General features: G+C 41.2%; 1 protein-coding gene across 1 annotated transcript in view; it reads right to left on the bottom strand.

The window, feature by feature from the left end:
- Window positions 1-21,502, bottom strand: part of LOXHD1 (lipoxygenase homology PLAT domains 1) — a 139,824-nt gene that overhangs the window by 39,045 nt on the left and 79,277 nt on the right. The window contains exons 27-33 of the mRNA XM_050716349.1: window positions 19,236-19,417; window positions 16,268-16,384; window positions 11,741-11,903; window positions 9,094-9,248; window positions 8,031-8,240; window positions 6,504-6,627; window positions 1,738-1,943 (exon numbers count right to left, since the gene is read on the bottom strand). Coding sequence (XP_050572306.1) covers window positions 1,738-1,943; window positions 6,504-6,627; window positions 8,031-8,240; window positions 9,094-9,248; window positions 11,741-11,903; window positions 16,268-16,384; window positions 19,236-19,417 — 1,157 coding nt within the window. The remainder of the gene's footprint in view (window positions 1-1,737; window positions 1,944-6,503; window positions 6,628-8,030; window positions 8,241-9,093; window positions 9,249-11,740; window positions 11,904-16,267; window positions 16,385-19,235; window positions 19,418-21,502) is intronic.

The raw sequence follows: 21,502 nt of genomic DNA, 5'->3' as shown, positions 1-21,502 counted from the left end.
AATGAACTGTTCCTCACTTTTCCCAAGTACATAACTAGCAGTTTTCTGCAGTGGCCCTGAACACTGCAATTTTCTACAAGGAAAATATGGACTGGTTCCATGGCAACCAAGGCAGACTGGCACGTGGATATCATCACTGGGATGTGGTTGGACAAGAAGTGACCTTCCAAGAACAGAGCACTGCAGGAAGGAAGGCACAAAACCAGGTGCAGGTGGCTCCTCCAGCCACAAGCCTGGGGGTTACAAAATAAAAGGGAAAAATGAGCAAGAGATGAGGTAACAGACTGGTGGGATCACTGAGGTTAACAGTGAGAGTGCAGAAGAGCATCATCCACCTTGAAAGCTATATGTTAATTCTTTTTTCTATCTCTCTGCATTTCATTTGCAACCTTTTCTTTCCCATTTGTAATCCTTGCCAAATAATTTCTTTTTCCTTCCCTCTCTCTATTTCCAAGCTTCTGCTCCTATTTTCTCCTACTCTCCGTCCTTTCCTCACCCTGCTCGCTGTCCCTTTTGCAGCATCCCTGCCTATTTCCTTCCCCAGCCACCTCTCCCTCCCTCTCTGACACTGAGGGGTTATATAGGCTTTTTTCTCCTGCTCTGTGCCAGGCTAACCAGGCTGGGAGAGATGCACATGCACACAGTCTGGAAGAGAAGGATTTATGCACTGGCTTCACTTTCAAGTTTGACCTAGAGACAGCTAGATAGAAAGTGCCTCTAATACCCATAATAACCATGCACTTGGAGTGCATTAAGGAAATATCAATGGCTCGATAATAAACTCAGATCTAGTACGGAGATTTCTCAAGTGTCAGAATCCATTGCATGAACGAAAATGAATGGGAGTGCTTCAGTCTATCAGCTGTTACAGCTGCAAAGATTTTTTAATTAGTTAGGACTTCTCTATATATTTATTTCACTTGTCACTGTCTGAATACACAAGTATGCACACCAATATATAGGTTTACTGCCACCCAGGACGTGGTGTAAAAATAAAATAAAATAAAAAAGAAAAATAAAATACGCTCACGAAGTCTTCAGATGCTCTTGTTTTCAGCACTTGGGGGCTGAAGCAGGCGTTCAGGAGATGGAACTCTCATATGAAACAAGAATGATGTACACAAACTGTCTGGAAGATTCATGTGAAGTTTAGGCTCAGTGATGGAGAGTCTATGCAAATTCTGTCTCCCTAAGCCATAGCAGAAAAAATGGCTCCTGTTCTGAAATCCATTTGTGCACGTTACTTGTGAACGATGATTAATTTTCTTCTCTAAGCCTGGATCCTCCAAGCTGTGAAAACAATTTTCATGTTTAGCTAGAAAATTATACAAGATGTGTTCTTCACTGCAGGCCATTTATGAAACCCAACTGGAAGTACTATATGAATCAACTAGGAAAAAGACTGACAGAAGACTGCATCCTAGGAACCTTCACTGCATCTGTCAATAACATGGCTTGGCTAAGAGAAAACAGTGCCAGAGATGGGACAGAACTGCAATGTGTTACAACTTCCTTATATTTCAGGATTATCTTCTGCCTCCCAAGGATTTCAGTTTTGCCAGACATAAAAAGTACTTCTTTCAGGTTTGGGTGCATGTGAAATCTCATTAGCACATCCCCATTTACAGTCATTTCAGACCCAAGTGCCTTTCTGTCACCAAGTATAACAGGAACATGTAGTTTCCTTGGCCATGTGTTTCATGTGCCCCCCATGCTCACACTGCATTCACAAAGTACCTCCACTTTTTTGATCTCCCCAACGTCCAGGCCCCAAACAGAGAATTTCTCTACGGAGCCGTCTGCAAACTCATCTTTTCCTTCTGGGAGATCCAGCCACAGCCTCTCCGTTTGCACTTTCTGGCCCATGATGATGATGTACACTCGGCTGTCGGTGCTGGAGTCGTACTCTGTGCCTGTCGTGACGGTGATGTGATATGGGATCACTGCAACAGACAGGTTTAGTCGTCAAAAAAGCACCACATATACACATGTACGCAAGACTTCAGAAAACCAGGGACTAATCCTATCAGAGAAAGCAGTTTTGCATGCTAAATAGCTTCACATCCCATTGAATTCATTAGGAGAAGGGATAACCCCATGCTGCACTGAGCTACAAATGAGTGTGGAAAACCACTTTCACATACACATTTCAGACTGAGTTCTGCAGGGGTTAAATTCCCCTGACAGCCCTGCTGGCTGCAAGGAGTTTATACAGGTATAATGCTGTCCAATTTCCTCCCTAATAGGCGACAGAACAGCAGAGGGTTTGAATCTTTATTTACACAGTGAGACCCTCCTGAAGATAAGAGGCTGAGGACATAAATCTTAAGTAGGCTGTTAGACAAAAATGATCTCACACTCACCATTCAATAAAGGCAACTAAGTCTAGGCTGACTTCAAGGTAACACATCACTGCCTGAATGTCCCAGCACAGCTGCAACTGTTCTCTTGTGTGCTTTGCTCAAGGATTGCTGTGATCTATGGGGCAGTTCAGGGTTTCAGTCTCCCTTTGCAAATCCAGACACACTCTTTGTATTAAAGGCAGGCCAGTCAATAATTTTATACAGTACATAATAATATTGATTAGAGGAAAAACCTTCAGGCCAAGGTTTGGGACTTCACTTTTTTTTTTTTTTTTGTGTGCGTGTGTGTGTGTATGTATGTGGTTTCCAGAAATTTCAGTTCAGCTGTTAAAAGGGAGGAAGTGCCAGACTGCTTTTCAAGCGCTTTCCAAAAGCTCATTTGGGTAGGCCGAGCGGGTGGTGCAGAATTAGATGCTGAATACTCGTCTGATTTCTCAGAACATTTCTGCAAGGCTGTCCAAGCTATTCTGAAAAGACTCTGAGCTCTGAAACTTGCATTGCCACAGACTCGAAACTCAGCCTGGCTTCATCATCAGTTTTTCATTTTCCATGAGGGTTCATAAACCTTGACTAAAGTTTGGTTGGCTTTCAAATTACGCATGATTTACATCTAATTTTGCTTTATGATAACTAACAATATTTTGGAGTGGAGATTAGAAACTTACTGCAAGCTCAGAATATTTGAACAATACCAGGGAAGTCCTGAACTCATGCACACCAAATCTGCCCTTACTTCTGGACTGAGCAGAACCCAAAAAGGTTCATTCAGCCCCAGCTTGAGGCATCTGTGTACCAGCACAAAATGAACTGATGATTAGGCAAGACTTATTCTCTTCTTTATGGTACCATTTACATTTCACTGTGCACATCAGCATAATAATATGTGATGTCTTCTTCACGAAGTAACCATTGGAGCATCTGGTGTTAACAAGAGGAAAGGTTTAGCTGTAGGCAAGAGATTTTATAAGAATTTTAAGGGTTCTGTTTAGAACAGCTCTAAAATGATATTTCTTTTATACAGTTTTTATCCTATTCTGTGACATACAAAGTTCACAGGACTATCCACTTTTCCAGCTGATACTGAATCCTTGAACCAAAGTACCAGAAACACCTATGTTGAAAACATGAAGTCTATAAGAAATTATCATGTCCCACTTTAAATAATGGACACAAATACATAGAACGATCAGTCAGCAGGAAACACCTTTTGCCGTTTTTTCCTCTAAAGCAATGAAAGTGGTCCTTTAATGTGTTTATGTCCCTTCTCCATCGTCTCCTTCTTTCTCTGGGACTCCACAGCCCTATTTCTTCAAACACTGGGAAAATGCAAAACCTGGGGTACATATCCACACCCGAAGACAAGCCTGGGCCCACCACAGGTTCTCCAGCCCTTTTCCCTTTGATTCCTCTACCCTTAAGTCCCTGCACAGAGTTTAGGTTGTTCAAGGGCACATGTCCTCCTTGCAGGGCACTGAATTTCATGAGGGTTGTGGACCACACCGCCCCTGGCACTGCCTTCCAGCATGGAGCAGGGTTCTTAGTCCAGATCCAAGAAGATTACTAGTCGACAGGGCTTTTCTCTATACTGCATCCTCACATCACCCCCTACCCTCAGAGGTATTCACTCATCTTGAGCATGGGACAGTCAGAACCAGGCTGCTCAAACCATCACTCCTTTTCCCAGGCAACTCCCAATACCACTTCCCTAATCAACTAATTAACAACTGGCTCTTTATCTTGCTCAGGAGGTGCCTGTCTGGCTCACGCAGCCCATCTTATCTGACATTCCTTCAGAAAGCATTTCCTTAATGAGGCCACGTCACTGCGACAGGGATAGAGGTGGTGACAAGCTCCAGGACTCAGGGAAGAAAGACCACCCTGGCACAATGGGGAGGATGGGAACTATCTCAGCGCTGCTGGAGACAGGTCCTCATGGGAGTAATGCTGAAGCTTTACCCATTATTTGAGAAATTACAAGGAATGTCAACATGGCAGATGTTACCCATTGTCTCACCAGAGAAGTAATATCAGAAAGAACATGGGAATCACTTATTTTTCGTTTGAGCACAATATGGGATTACAAAAGAAGAGTTGCCCCAAGACACAGTTACAGCCTGCGTTAAACAATGCGCAGCAATATGTCTGCTTCACAGCTTAAAGCCTGGAGACATGCAACTCAGATAGCACATCACAGCAGCAGCGACTGAGCATCAGCTGAGCTGCAGTAATCAGTTCCCTTGGTCCATGTGAGTGAAGCCTACCTTAAACTCCTAAGTTAAATTACATCATTTCCTACTTGGCTCACCACAGAAGTTTAAGGCAAGACTAATTATTTTCTACTTACTGTGGACTAATAGAACATATACAGACAGTAACAGCAACTCAGCTGATACTCAGTTACTTGTTAAAACACATCTGAAATCTTGATGTAAATCTAAAAGACCTGTTGGAGGATATTAACAAACTGTAAATATAATTTAGATGGTAAGTCAATGTACAGGAACCTAGAAGTAGTTAATCAAAAGGTATATAAATACAGAGAAATAGACCTGTGTGGTAGTGTGATTATAAAGGAAAATCAATGGACTGGGAAGTTTTCCACAAAGGCCAACTTCAGCTGACCAACACTGGTCTTCTGATTTTCCTTCAGAGCCAGGGCAGAAGCAAAACCTGTGCAATTTTTGTAAATTGCAATTGTGGGAGTGTGGCCATGGGGGTCGACAAGCCCCATGGTTGGCGGTAACATTGGACTCTTAACTATGAGACATCAGGAATGTAAAGAGTTTAGAGGGAACAAAAAAGGGTGATTCAGGAGACGCCTTGCCGTCTGGGGTTGCTTGTTCTCTGGCCATCAAGGCATGGAAGTTGCTGAGGGTTTGCTGGATGCCGGGCAAAGTTGTTTGACCAATGAATAGTTAGTGGAAAAGTACTGCTGTGGGGTGAAGGGTATAAGAAGGGAGCCTGTCCTCAATATGGGAGGCAACACGATATAATGAAGTTGTCATCAATAAAGTAGTAGCAGTTACTGATCCTAAAAGAACCCTGGCATCTGTGTTGTCATTACGCCATAGCAATCAAGAAACAGACTTCTGTATTCAGCTTTATTTGTGTTAAGAACCAGAGCCTAACAATGCAACTTTACACCAGGTCCATCAACTGTTTCCATCAGCTATTTCAGCAGAAACCTCAGCCCAGATTTCCTGGACTTCTTGGAGCAACAACATTTGCAGACCCTCCTCCACCACACAGTTATAAGACAACCCTCATTATAAAAACAACAAGGTCCCCTGAGCACTCCCAGACAAAGCTGGTTTTCTGAGAGCAGAGAGACTTTTCTGTGCTCTTGCTGAGCTCTCTGTATCCCACTCTCATCCCTACCTGACAGCAGCTGTGATGCAGCTGTGTGTTGCAAGAAGAAAAACTGCAGAGATACAAAGCAAATCACACTCAAATACTAAACAAACACCTTGGTGATGAGGCACTACCAGTCTGATCCTGAAATTGGAAGGTGGCTGGCTGAAGCATGGCGAATAAGGTCTCAAGATATTTAAAGCCTTCTTTGTTAATTCATGTCTAATATGCTTCATGTAACAACATCTTGAGTAGGTCAAAGAAGAGATAAGGGAGGAGAAAACAGCTGATATCAGCAATGAGAGCTATATTAAGGAATCACATGGAAAAGTGTCTCTTATAGTCCAAGAAAGGATCTTTTGTTGATAATGGCTGACTTTTCTAGGGTGCCTCTGTTTAGATACTTTAAAGGATACTTCAAACAAAATTATACAATACTTGCATAAACCATTCCCTTCACTGTATCATTCCCCTTTATTCAGAGGGCACCATCACCATCTCTTCCCCCCAGCTTTGAAGTGCTGTATGCGGTGAAGTCATTGGTGGAAGAGGAGGGAGTATGAGTCTTCAGGTCTGTGGGTTTTTATCTTTATTATTTATTTATTTATTTTTATTTCTGAAGAGTCCTTGTGCCACTCCAGCCATTCCCAAAGTGGCCACACCACAAGGTGAAGGGAAGCAATTTGCTGTTCTGCCTCTCCTTGCTCTTCTCCAGGACAAATGCATCTTCTCGAGGGGTGAAAGCCAAGAGCACACGCACGCATGCAGCCAGACACGCTGCTCACTTACATAATCCTTCTTCTGCTGCCTTGACCAAACGGGATTTTCTCTTTTCCTTCAAGTCTGCGTTGCTATCCTGACTTGACAGGCTGAGAGATGAACCACTCAGGCTGTTCCGTTCACCATCATAGGTCTAATTAGAAAGGCATGTAAGGCAGGGTAATGAGGTTCAGCGCTCACCATGTTGTCAGCTGTTCCTATGTACCTCAGAGAACAACCTGACAAGAAATCCCCCTAGTTCCCCAGGTAGCTTTTGGCTCAGTGTTGTTTAAATAAATGTGACTTGTAATTTACTGCAGGTCATTTATTTGCCTCATTGTAGTAACTTTGACAGGCCGTTTTGGACATGTGTTATAATAAAATAAAATATAATGGACCTAATAGACTTTAATAGTATGTTGTGATTTTTCTTCTACCTGTGTGAGCAATAACCACAGAAAATTCAAGCAGATGGAACAGTGCCAGATTTGCTTTTCAGGTGTCAGACTAAATTTCCTAGTGCAGGTTAAAGAGAGTAAGAGGGAGACTACTACAAAACTGAATGATACAAAACATCTATTGTATTAGAAAGTTATTGCAGATGTGTTTAATGTCACTGTACAATAAACATGGTGATCTTACCACACAGTCACATAACTAAAAAAAAAAAGCGATTAATTTTTCCTCATTATGAATTAATATCAGCAACGGGGTAAGCCGGACCACAAAAATTCACAGCATTGTCTGCTAAAGTTTTATGAGAGGGCATATGGCAATACTCATCCATGGTGTAACTCTTCTTATATCCATTCCGGATGAGTCTGGCCCAATTTCATTGACGATAATTTTAGTGGTAACTTTCAATTAAAATGTCACTGTGTTTTGCAAAGTGGACTCCTTAAATACAATGCACTTATAATCAGCTGCTTTACTATGCCTCACTGTATAGAAGTAAGAAAGGTCTATTAATCTTGTTTGCTAATTTTAATTAGTGCATGTACCTTGAATTTCAATTAGCTATATTAGCCTGATAAAACAATATAGAATGTGCAAATAGAAAGGGCATTTCACTAAAAAGCATTTGGTGCTCTGAAAGGTAGCAGCAGAACTAGACTTTTGATGTTTAGCATTGGTGGAAAAAGGAGACAAAAAGTTCAAGTCCATACAGTCCAGTAAGGGTGAAGCTGAAGGACCCAGTATTTTGGCTTGAGGACTTAGAATGGTGGTACCTGTAACTAACCTACTTTGTGGGCACAGCAAGGAGAGCAGCAGGGAAATATACTCTGCTGTGCACAAGCAAGGCATTTTGACTCTCAGCTGAAGAGTTTCATTTACAGTCCTTATTTTTCTATTCATATTACAAACTACAGTACTAGCAATACTGAGCTGAGAGTGGCCACACTTTCAGTTCTTGTCTGAAAGACACAAATTCAATTTGGATAAGTTAAAAGCCGTAAGTCCCTAACAAGCCATCATGGACTTCAAGCAAATATTCAACCATTTTATTTTTATTAGTAGCAATTAGGCTAGGATCACAGCTTTGAGCCATAACTGTACCTGTTCATAAAGCGTACGCTCTATCTTTTTGTCCTCTTTCTTTTTGGAGAGCCAGCGTTCGCACAGGAACACAAATGATTCCTCTGTGGTCTCGTCCAGGATCTCTACTTTTTCCAGGAACCAGTCAGGACTGAACATGCTATTGTCATGACGAATCTTGATCTTGTACAAAATGCCGAGGTCCACAGCCTGTATTGTAAATGTGTCCTCCTACAGGGTGTTCAACAGCAGTTGCTTCTGTTAAAGAGCTCTGAACAGATCATCTACTGGGCAAAAGCAAATGGAGTCTACGCTGCACAACATGTGTTTAAATTGTGTCACCTGATGGCATTTGATTAAAAGCTTTACAGTGATCTGTAGAGGCATCTCTGTGCATTAAAACTGTTCTGCAGGGGAGCATTTTGAAGCACTCGTCTGCTATGAGGGCAACTGCACAAAATGTTACTTTTACAATGAATTAAAATATCAAACTCCTGGAATTTTACCCCTTGATTTTTAAGTCTAAGTAAGATTTCCCTTTCTAATGCAGTTAGATTTATGTAGACCGTCCAGATTAGACAATCTTTGCCATCATTTTATCTGAGTATCATCATATGAGACTGTGAATATGATTCATGGACAGACTGCAGAAAACCACTTTTGGAATTATTTTGTCAAGGACAGGCACAGTTTAGGATCCATTAATTTATCATGCTCTAAGGTAAATTGTAATATACAGTATGTATGTGCAAACTAGTTGCACAGAGGCTAGAGGAATGAGAGACCTCAGGTTTTGTTTGCTCTCAAACCTGCAACTAAAAATTCAAGACAGTTTGCGTGGACCAAGCTCAAAATTGGTCTTTATCAGCGACTTCACAGAAACACCTACCCGTTTGCTGCAGTGCCTGTCAGTTGTAATACATAGCTGACAATCCACATAAAGCATTTTAAGAGGTAATGAAGACTATAAATGGAATCAATCAATTCATCCCTCATAGGAAAACTCAGCCTATAAAGACAGTCATGCAGTTGGTAGGTTAAAGGCTGCAAAACATCAAGTGTTATTAACCCATTGCAATCGTACCTGTCCTCTTTCAAACTTGTTGAAGTTTGTTTCAGATTTGCTGAGTTTCCTCTGTCCGGTGTCCCCCAGATCTCCATAGATATTTAGGAAAACATTAGCATCTGTCCCCGCACCATAGATATCTCCAGTGAACACGCTGATTTTGTATGTGTGAACTGCAGAAGGAAGCAGAGATGTGGTTTCTGGCCAGGTGAATTTTCAAGGTCTATCTTAGATACTGAATTTACCTAAGAAGGTGGTCCCCAGACTTTCTGCTCATTACTCAGTTCCTGGGGAGTTAGAATCCCATATGCTTTACCCTTCCAGGTTTCTGATAATGATCCCAAGGTTGGGGAAGCACTTGACTGAAATTTGCTGACTTTCCTTTTCTCCATCTAATCAATGCCTGCATATTGCTTTGATCACACAGTACGTAGTTAAAAATGCAAAGAATCATTACGGTTATTACTGGATGCGAAGTCAATAAGAGGTGAGGGAACTCAGCACCTTTTCGTACTGAGGACCCAGGGACCTACATCGGAGAAGAAGTGGTTCAGTGTTGTGCATTCTTAATACTCCATCTTCCGTAAACAAACTCCAGGGATTCAGATGTGCAATTATTACTAGAGTTAACGGCATGTATCTCTATAAATTCCCCAAACAGAAAGAGAACATGTTTCTGAGTACTTTTTTTTTTCAGACAGTATTTAATTAAGGAAGTGTTGAGATGTATTGTTTGAGTATCCTTTCTCTTTTGCTTGCTCAATGATGATCCAATAAAGCCCCATCAAATCTTTAATAATGTGCTTTAATAAACCTGTTAAATACTCCTTTTTCTATTTTGCTACACTTTTCCTAATTACACAGGGAAAACAAATCAAGAACATCTTCTCCAGGAAAACAATTAGGAACTGTGTAAGTCTCTGATTACCCTGGTGACATGCAAGCCCTAGAGAATGCCTCCTTGCAAATCCCAGGGCAATACAGATGAGGAAGAGGGACAAAGTCTTAGTCACGGAGATTTGCTACATGTGTTGTTAATATTCTTCTTTGTACCTTAACAGCATCAAAGAAAATATAAATAATGTTTTTTCCTTCTTTCCCAATAAAACAGAGACTATTCTTATTTTTAGTACATGAAATATTTCCATTTAGTTCTCTAAGAAAAGTATCAAAATCATCACCTGAGACCATCTATCAGGTTAGATATAATGCTAGGTTTTCTGGTTTGCCTCTTCATATTATGTTTATACACAGCTGCAGCTTTGTGTTTGAGTGACAACTGCCACGTTAGTAATGAAGGAAGGGATGCATACAGTCTAATTAGCCACTTCATCTCTCTTTGATTTTTGCTTGCCAGTTCTGGACACCTTCAGGACCGAAATGCAGACTTAGCACTAAATCTCAGCCAAAAGAAATCTTCAGTTATTCAACTACCTATTCCATAGCTTGTAGAACTTGTTGTAAGGCTTTGGGTTTAGGAGGAAAAAATGGACCACCCAGATTAGTTAACACATGGTAGTGACTGCAAGGCAAAACTACATGAGTTAGTAGGTTAAAGTATGTCATGAAAGTATCTAGCAGTCTTGGTGCTTACTAACCGATAATACAACTGTCTTTTCCTCCATCAGAATAAATGAATAAATAAAATCTCCCATAAGCTACCACGTAGTTCCTAACAGGAGGAAAGAGCACTCCTTTCTCTTCTAAAGGAACAGCGCAAAGGCTGTACTCCATACAAAGTGCCTCTGCAGACACCACACAAAGCACCTCTTCACTTCCCTGACAGTAGAAAACACTTCACATTCATATATATTCCACCCTGACAATGGTGTACTGTAAATGCAAATCAGACTGAGAGAAAAGAAACAGAGAGAGGAGTGATTTCCTCCGTTGAATCATCTTGTTACCAGATGCAAGAACCAGGAATGAAGATGGCAGCTGCATTCAGTTTGTTCTGCTCAGGATATTGGAAGGTTCATAACTTCTCTCAAGGGCAGAGGAGCTCAGTGAGGGAAAAGGAGGTCCTAGAGTAAGAAAGAGTTAGGAACAGCCAGGCATACAGGGAAGCAAAGAGTTGAGGCTAAAACGTCAGTTGTTTCAGTTGCTTGATGTACCATGAAGGTGAAACAGAATCTGAACACTTTATAAGATTGAAAAATAGATAACTGTATAATAACTTATTCTGCTCCCCAGGAGCATTTGAATGAGGTAAGGGTGGCTGCCTAGAGCCAAATTTTTAGAAGGTGTCCATATGTACCTGGAGAGCATTGTTAAAATAGCTTTGGGAGGAAAGAGGAGAATGAATCAGACTGACAGGGTAGGATAAGAAGGGGTGGAGTGCACAGGACAGGTGAATTTGGGCAAATGTAAAGAAGTTTGCAGAGCCTAGAAGACAAGGTCAAGATGTTGGGAATTTGCTGTGCATCAAAAGAGATGTGCAAACTATGCCTTTGTGGAAGGGTGGCTGCAATGGGTTTGTAAATACCCTACAGGAAAACAGTAGTGTTATTGTATGGAAGTGCTTCAGGCCACAGGATGGGAAGAGAAAGAAATGTGAACAGATAGTAGCAGTAGTACATTTGCTTGAACTATACATCCAAACACCTTTCGCCCCCCAAAAAAAATCAGATAAATAGGCCCCTTTCTAGTCCTACCATAATATTACCTTCTAATGGGTCTTCAACCTCTTCTTCTATCTGTTTGAGGGTCCCGTCCTTCATGAGCTTTTCAGTAAAAATATCAGATGGTACCAGTTCTCTGACAATCTCGCCATCATCTTCAGACTTTGCAAGCCATCTTTCGCATGGAAATGTGACAGTTTCCGAGCCCTGAATTAAACAGGACAGAGAAGATTTTCAAAACAAAGCGAACGCGAGTTAGCATTCCTCCTTTGAAAACACTACCCTGACATGCAAGCAAGGATTTTCAATTCATGTATGCATGCCTGTGTAAGTATACACAGACCTGAAAGAGCAGGCACAGCAGCAACCAACCCACACGGGTATGGTTGTTGAGACAAAGCAGAACAGAGTGCATCTTTACATGACAAAATATTTCAGTTGTTCAGACTCCAGGAAGAAGATATCTGAGGACGCTGAGAAGAAGCTCTGAACATGTAGCAGACAGCAGTATTCCCAATGGCTGTGTGAGACTGGCTACACGACCCAGTAGATCTTTGTCCTCTACAATACCTGTGAGTTCCAGTTTTTGATCTTGCAAACTGCTAATCAGGACCGCACCATTTCCACTGAAGCTATGTTTTATTGAGACTCTGCAGTCCCTCTTCAATCCTTACTCAGGCAGCATTCTCTTTGAAGTCAGTAGGGTTTTTTTTTCCTGAGTCAATACTTCAAGATTTTGCCATGTAATTCTCTGACTCAAGCCGGTTTCCAGGCAATTCCCATACGTGCATTAAGAGGACAAAAATACTGAATTTTTGATCCTTTGTTTTGACTCACTTTGGTGGAAACAAATATGATTTCTATCATCAAACAAACAAAAACAATAGAACATGTGTTTTCCACTTAGTAAACAAAAATCAGTCCCAGGCTACTCATTAAGAACAGACTCCTGTAAGGCCTCCAAGATGGTTGGTAAGAGGCAGGAGACGTTCTGTGTGCTGAGCACCCCAGGCTATGTCTCCATAAAGAAACAGGCATGAGCCATCACGCAACTTGCAGAGCCCACAAGTCTGAACAGAAAAAAGTGTTCAGCTCACAGTAACAAAAAGAAGGAAGAAAAAATGGCACTTTCCTTACTGACAACTTCAGCATTTCTATCCTATAGTAGCACAGGGGCTTTCTGCTGTTTCCAGTAGTCCATGTGTCACGGAGCTTTTACATATAAAGTACTGTCCACCTTAATTACTCTCACTGTTATTTATCAAGATAACATAGGACCACTTCTTCACTTTTTTTGCTATTTAAATACTAAAAAGTTACATAATTTTGTATTTATTATTTATATTTACATAGTGTATATATATATTATAGTTATATAATAAAAGTAGGAAAGAGCTCTCTCTGCCACAATATTGAGCATTGTTATTGCTGTGTACTACCACATCACCCTGCACTGCCTTGAGCAGCTGGCTCCTGCCTTCCCAGACATGCTCACTGGGGAGGAATGGGCCATGCACCTCAGATCAGTCCCTGCTAACCTGATATGAACAGGTCATCATACAGGTCCCTGAAAAGCTGTATTGCAGGAGCTGAACACCCCCAAGGGGCTTGTGTGATACAGCCATTAAGTGTCCTGCTCAAGCCTGCTGCAGAACCATCCTTTGAACCCAGATAGCCCAAATCTGTCAATACAACACAATTTATCCTCCTTTCTGCTGCTCCATGTGATGCTGGTATTTAACCCCAGACTTGCAATCCTTAAGCCCATAAGGTATTTTGGAGCATGACTTTTTACACAGTGTCAAACAAAACAGTTTGACACACAGTACGTTAGATGATTTCAAATATTTTACTCTCAAGTTATTTTTGTGCTGTATAAAAAAATACATTGCTTAACATCTGGCCACACCACTACTTCTGCATCCTTATTTCTGCACTGTCTCTCTGACCACATAACCCATGTTACCTCGCTGTACACCGAGCCAACGAACAACAATTGCAGTGCTTATCTCCCCACCTACAGTTTGGGAAGACAAGCCTTTCCAGAGCAATGTTTCAGTGATGAAACTCTCTCCTCCCGGTAGAGATCCCACTTCGGTCACTTCTCTTGCTGAAGCTTTTAACTGCTCCTTAAAGCTGATAATGCCGTGCCATTGATACGAACACTGTTTATTTGGTAATAGGACAGCTAGGGACTTGAGTGCCTGCACAGTTGGGCATAATGTGCAGTTACTGCAATAGTTAATTGTATCATTATTGTTAATCACCATGACATTGCCACGGTTTTTATTGGAGTTTCCTTGTTAGTGATTCCATTAATATTTAAGTGACGTTAAGTGCACTGTTTTATGTTACCCACAGTAAAATCCTCTTGCAGCTCCAAACAGAATTTGTTTCATTAGAGTTTGGGCCTGGCCGTAAGCTAGAGGCAGGGTATGACAGTGTTCTAAAAGTCAGTGCTTTGCCCTTCTCCAAGTTGTAACAAATGATATATAATTATCAGATATAATTGGCATGCCAGCACAGAGCTTTATTGGCATGCAACAATTCTAGTTTCTTACCCAAATGCTTTCAATTTAATCTGAAAAGTTACTGACCTCATTTTTCTTTTGCAACATTACAGATACATCCAGACACATCTTAGCAGTCTAATCAGGTAGCACAGCTTTTAGAAGTGTTGGCAGCATATTGCTATCCTGTGGCAGGTCATAATATCCTGCGGCTGATCAGTGGCATCATGCAGTGCTCTGCTTTCTTCTTTTTTTTCCCCATGCCATAATCAAAAGATCAGCAGAATTGTAAATCTCTCAAATTTTAAGGTGTTGGTGGCTTTCCTCCCTTCCTCCACCTCCCCAGGTTTCTCGTTGTCTGTCCTTCAAAACCTCTGTAATGACTGCACAGCCGTGCAGCCCTGAGCACATTTATGGGGTGATGGCAGAGCACTTAACACTGGACTCTCAGAGTTTCCCAAAGTGTTTGGTCAACTACAGGTATAGGAAGAGGGAATCTCTTTTCACTTGGTTTCCATGCCTTTGCACAACACCCTCTTCTTTTTTCCCTAGTCTCTGACCAAGAACACATCATCATCTTGTTCAATAATGTAATCAAGCTGTACAAGATTAGGGTTAGTCAATACACAAGTAGAGGATCTGACAACAGCAGACTGGCAAAAAATGTGATCAGAAGCAAGCAATGAACTGGCTTGTGTGGAAACTTGTATAACAAGTATAAACAAGCTTGAGTGTGATGAGGAGGTTCAATTCAAGGCAGACTTTTGAGTCGCTCAGTGAGGCAAAGAGTAAAGCACACCCCTGAAATTTTAAAGGACGAAACAAGATGAACAGTAGGTTCACCACATCTGAGCACACCAACACTACATATCAGAAGCTGCTTGAGGAAGGGGCAGATCTGAGCAATGGGATAGAGATGAAAGCAGAAATCCACTCAATGAGGGAAGGAAGGACAAGGCAGAGGACAGAGCCCAGGTGCTCCCAAATACAGCCACTGCCCAGAGTTCTGAACTGGTCCTGTAGGAGCTGATTTTCTTCTGAGCTTCCAGTTCCTGGCAGTCACACTCATTCCTGCTCCTACAGCCAGCACCCAAGGCAGGGCCAAGGAACAGCTTCTTATGTGGAGAGGTTCAAGACCTCCAATTTGGCTGCACTCTGTTAATCCTGTTGGCACGTGCAACCGTTAAGTCCTGTGACCTAACTTGATGATTTTAGTGAATGATTATGGGACTTACACTGATGAGCCTTTTGCTTGCCCTCATTGTATTGCTCCCTGCATTTGCTCTTCCAGAATTAGGGGACTGATGAAAAATTTACTGTCCGTGTTTAGCAACAATACTCTTTATTTTTAAAAGATGCACCCGATTCCTTCACTGTGATTGGTCAAAGCAAACCTATTCATGAAAATATGTAGCTTTGGCCTCTCATATCACTCAAATCCACCATTATTTGAGCCCTGAAGAAGATATATGACCCTGGCACACAGATATCTGATCAAGTCTTTGGCAGTCTGTGACACCCAGCCACAATGGTGGAGGTGTCCACAAGGACAACTGTTCAGGCCCATAGTTCCTCAGCTGAATTTGCACAGCAGTAGGTACAAACTCAGGAATCTCCCCTCTCAGCCCAGCAAGACAGCCAGGACAATGTTGCTTCCAAACCCAGCAGGCAGATTGCTCCTTCACACTAAGGACAGTAGCAAAACAGTAGCAAAACAGTAGCAAAAACCCCCAAAGGTTGAGGAAAAATATCACTGCTATCCTCCCATCCATTGCCAGGAGAAAATACCTCTAATTCTAGTAAAAATTTACAATGACAACAGCACTTTTGAAAAAAAGCAATGATTGCACAATTGTATAATCAACTTTTGAAGAGTAAAACATGATAATAAATGGTTGTTGTCCCCAGATCCCCAAGCTTGAAGAAGTTAATTAATGTACCTTGTAGTTTGGGGAGTATTTTTCACTGTTAATCACACTTTGTGTACTGAAAACCCTCTTTGGAAAATGGAAGCAGCTGCCAATGGAAGAGTATTCCAGAGCAACATGATTCACAGCCTACCTTCCCATTTGGTAACAGTCTTCGAATTGCCACACGATCCAAATGCCATCCAGAGTTCAACCCTCCACCGTTGTGTCCTATGCGAATCTTTTCAATAATGTCACCAACATCCTCCAGCTAAAAAAATAAAATAAAATGAAATAAAGATATGGCATGAACAACAGGTGACTTTTGAGACACTACTTATAAATCTTATTTCTTATTTCCAGTCTGTATGAAGTCCCTTGGGAGCAAATACTAGTGCTGATGCTAAATACGCCCTAACTTGTATCTTAGCTAAAGCTGAGCTTCTATCCCCAAAACAGAGAGAATTTTGCACTACATAACTTACCCCCTGTATATGATAGGTTTGGTTGCACAGCAGCAATCCTGCATCTCAAGCTTTTTGTATTAGTGGGAATGAAGGTAGTTTTTGGGAATTGCAGTGCTGCTGCATCTAGAATTGTTCTTTCTATATCCCCTTCCTCTTGAAAAAAACCTTATGTGATTAGATGGTTGTGCACTGTTATAACACTGGGAAAATAGCCTTGAGATCAAAGCACAGTATTAACAACCTGCCATTTTATATTCCCTCCCTTGTTCTGCCACAGAACCCAAGTGCCCTTCTGAGCGAGTCAGCAGGATCACTACCTTATGAAATGGCTACTATATTTTTATGCCTCACCTTTTTGCTGGAGTAATTTGTCACTAGTATATTGTATTTAAGACACTTTCCTTCCAAAGGCCTGAACAGGAAAATACATGTCTGCTGCTAAGCAATACCTTTTTGGTGATTCCAGTGCAAGCGTTTGCACAGTCGGCCTTTGAAAAAACAATGTTGACTGCAAGCTTCCTTTTCACATAGAAGAAGAACATCCAGCTTTCCACAGAGACTTGGAAAATTTTGTTCCTGGAGACATTACAAAACTGAACTTCTCAGCTTACACCACTGGAGACCACTCCCTTGTCTTCCCAGCTAACAAAATTGTCCCATACTAAAGTAAAGACATCAGCAATTTTAGGAGACTCCTCAGCTCAGTAAGGCTTCAGACAGCATAAGCATCAATTGCAAAATAATTAAATGCTTATAATTCATTTCTAAAACCTCACGCATGCACTCAGGTATACACTTGGGGGAAATTATATTCTTCCTCCTCCCTCCTGCCCAACTACTCATCTTTCAATGAGGCTTTCGATCAATACATAACAATGAAGTGATGCGTGACAGGAAAGGTTCATGTTAAATAAGAAAAGTTTTTTACTCTGCTACAGGCATCTCCAGCAAAGCATCACTTTGGAATGTAGCTGAGACAAGTCTTTAATATTTTTGTGCCTCTTTTGCAAAATACAGAATGGCAGAGGCAGTAAAAACGCTAAAACAAATGGGCAAATTTCAGTTTGTGTTTCCTGAGATCCCCAAATTGTTTACAAGTTCTATTGAACTCCAAATTATGGCTCTACACAAGCAAGCGAAAGAAGAATGTATTTTGCCTCATCCTTCCCCTCTGCTGCAGCAAGAGGAACTGGTGAAGAGACAATGAAGTTCGGGGACAGGTTAATATAATGTTATAAATCTGGAGAACAAACTGCATTTTCACTTGCTTCGTATAAGAAAAGTACTGATGTTTCACATTCTGCCAAGCCTGAAATAAATCTTATGGAAAAAAGAAATAACAATAACACTCAGTTTAAGATTTATACCTATGCATTAATGCAACCTCTGTTTTAAAAAACTCTGTGGAAGCTCCACCAAAATAAGTCATATTCTTTTTTTTTAAGGAATCACGCTAGGGGTTTATTTTACAATTCCTGCCATACAAAAACCATGTGGGCTGGAATCATTTTAACTTGTTAAAAAGCTTGCTTTAAGATTTGTCTTCAATTATTTTACAGAAAAACAAGCAAACAACCGAACAAATAAAAAATTTCAAAGCACAGAGAAGTTGTAAGGCTTTCTACAAGGTCAGTGTCAGTTTTGCACCTAGGGAATGAAGGTGAGTGTATTAAGTAGCACCAAGAGAGAAGGCCAGGGCTGAAGTGCCTGTATTTTTGTCTCTGATAACTTCTTAGCCATAGGAATACATTATGAATAGGAATTGCTGAGTACTGTAGATGTAAATGAGCGCAGTCATTCACATGCAGTGGTTTACTATTTGTATACATATGCAAATACTTCGGTAAACACTTGATAAGATCTTTCAAAAAGTTATTCCGTGTATTCAGAAAATCCTGGTGCCTGCAGCAAAGTAGCAATCTCTCTGTCAGAGGAGCAAGAGAAAGAAAACATGATACCATGATGCTCGGCGTGCCATTGAGTTAGAACAAAAACCAGACTATCCACCCCAAATGGAGCACTTTGCAAGCAGTGAGCACTATGGACTAGACACTTCAGCATGATCTGCTGAAGCAGGAGCATGAAACAATGTACAGGGATCTTAAATACTATGCCACCTAGTTTCAGAGATACTTCAAAGATTTGGTTCATTTCAAAGTATTACAAACTGTGAGGAAAAGCAAAGCTGCAAGCAAATAAGGGTGGTAAAGAGAAGGACACGTTAGACCCAGCACACATTTAGGCTGATGCCAGAGAATGGTCTAGGGAATGGAAGATGTAAAGACTCCTATGCATTGACCTTCCAAAGTGCCTCTCAACTTGACATGGAAAGGCAACTCTCTGTCTGTGCATGGGTACATCTCCTCTCCATGATAAAACTGAACCAGCCCTTACAAGGTTTAACATGGCTTCAGGCCACAGGGACACCGCGTGTTGATAACTTTGAGTTGCTACTAACTTTGAGTTGCTCAATGAGAAGTGATTTGCTCCAATACATGGTAAATCTGTTGTAGAACAGGGATTTAAACTCACATTCTGTGAGCAGAAGAGCCAAATAGCTTTCCTTAAAAGAGGAAAATTTCCCGTTTTGTTACATTTTCTCTTCCTAATCCCCTCAGGGCAACCGAAGATGAGAGCACAAGTCTTTGATTTTACCTCCACGATGAACTGATTCACTGAGTTCCTTTCAAAATACATCCTTTGCTCTCTCTTGTTGAGGCACAGGGATTTTTGCTGAGTGCAGATTGCATCGCTTCCATAGAGAACAATGAAGACGTCTGCATCTGTGCCAGCTCCAAAGATATCGCTGGTGTAGATGGTGATCTCGTAAGGAACAACTGGTTTAGAAAGTGGCAGAAAATAATAATTATTTTAAAAGTTAGCAAGCAGCAGATGAACGTTCCTAAAATAAAATCTGGGTTAGAAAAATCAGCTGTTAAAGAGGATGGGGTAGTAATTTCACTTCTGCTCATTTAGTTATTATGCTCATCTGTATTATGAGAATCCAGAGGAATTCCTTTAAACCCTATAAAACCAACTGACCATGATTCAAGTCCATTTACTGAGATTTTGGGGCTTATCAAATGATCAGAAAGTGTTCCATATATTTATATCAGCCATCTAAAATTACTGAAAGATAATTTACTTCAACAGCTCAAGTCTTAAAGTAAATCATGATTTGAAAAATTTTTGAGCAACCAGCCAGATGGATGAAGTTAAGCCAACTGGAGGCATTATATAAATATTCAAGATAGCTTTGTTTGTAAAAAAAAAACTGTTTCTTTCGCTACTGAACAAGTAACAAGAATCAATTAGAAGGAAAAGAAATAAAACACCTTGCTATCCACTCTGATCTGGTTTTCTCATAGTACCACCTTATTCTTTGACAGCATATAGTTCTTAACACCCAGGCAAACAAGGTAAAATACTAGCAGATCAGTGGGGAGTGCAGGACAATAAGGATCAAGCCTCTACATACTTCCTGACTCTGTTCCCTTGTTTTCTCCAGAATGTCCCATTACCCAAGATCTGATGTCCTTCTTGTCCTTCTCTATCTTCACAGCTTCTCAGTCCTAACTCCAGCTGGAGCCTGACTCGCAGAGGAACAAAACTGGCCCAGGAATAAGAATGGGACACTATTCCTGGCTCTGCTACAGACTTGCTGAATGTCCTCGGTCAAGTCCCTTTCCACCCATTTTCCAAGGTGAGATGCTGTTCAGCTCACAAATTAGGAAACCAAGATTCAGATGTCCACACATCAAATAAAGGTGTAAATCTCCCTTGAAGCCAAAGGAGATGTAATCGCTAAAGTCAATGGAGTTTGGAGAAAGAGACGGACAAGCAAAAGCAGTCATCTTTATGAGGATTAGCTGAATCGTTCTGCAAATCCACCACTTGTGAGTGACCAAACATCTATTGATAATAGTGGGAAATCAGACACCCGGTGTCGTGAGGACTTACATGTAATATCAGGGGTGCCATTTGGCAGACTGAGTCCAACATCTGTCTCTTTTAACTCCTCTCTGAAATCTATAGGTGGTAAATGTCAGGTAAGACTTGGGCACCATCTATTAGCCGCAGGGACTTCTCCTTACTTTGGGCAGACATAATCCCAGTATCCACATTGCTACCACAAGCACTGCACTCGACACCCATCACTATCACCAGGATCCCTGCTGTCCCTCTCCCATACACCGCCCACCCACCTTCCACCGTTTCATGTCCCTCACCAAGATCTTTTCAGCTGCTTGTCATCTGCACCCTCCTACGCTGCAGCGACTTCAGTCATCTTTGCTATTCTTTACACAACAGTGCTTTGTGCTGTATTTCAGATTCAGCATCTCTGAAGGGTAAAGGGAGTGTTTCTGGCACAGTGTCTGTTACTGTTGGAGTAACTCTGATTACGCATATCGGAGGCTAATCATTCATTAAAAACACAGGCTCTCTACATACAGCCCTCAGGAGAACAGAGATGAAGTTTTCTTTTACAGAGAGTCAGCCTGGAGGTACTTAATATTCCTTCTGCCCAATCCAACAAAATCTGCTCTACTGTGTTCCAGGTAAGCTAGAATAGTTTCTCCAATATGTAAGGGGAAAAAAAAATAAATCCTGGAAACCAAAAATCACATGCTATGCATTATGAATTAAAAATGATTTTCTCTACTGAAATCTGTGGTGCTTGCTTTCGCTGTTTGAATATTAACATCAACTTAGAACTGAATCAGCAAAGCAGCATGTAACAAGGTCACTAGCAGCACAACTTTCAGTTGTCAGACTCCCGTCCCATTCACATGGCACTTTTAAAGCAGTATCCCCACAGGCGTGATTTTAACTGGACTGCCAATGACATGTTTTCATCTTTTGTTCTTCATGAGACAAATCGGCCACGAGTCATCATAAAACAAATCCAACCATTTTAGTTA

The sequence above is a fragment of the Cygnus atratus genome, chromosome Z (assembly GCF_013377495.2).
Source record: "Cygnus atratus isolate AKBS03 ecotype Queensland, Australia chromosome Z, CAtr_DNAZoo_HiC_assembly, whole genome shotgun sequence".
NCBI classification, from domain to species: Eukaryota; Metazoa; Chordata; class Aves; order Anseriformes; family Anatidae; genus Cygnus; species Cygnus atratus.
Note: the sequence above shows the minus strand (reverse complement) of the source record. Positions and strands in the feature narration are given on the sequence as shown.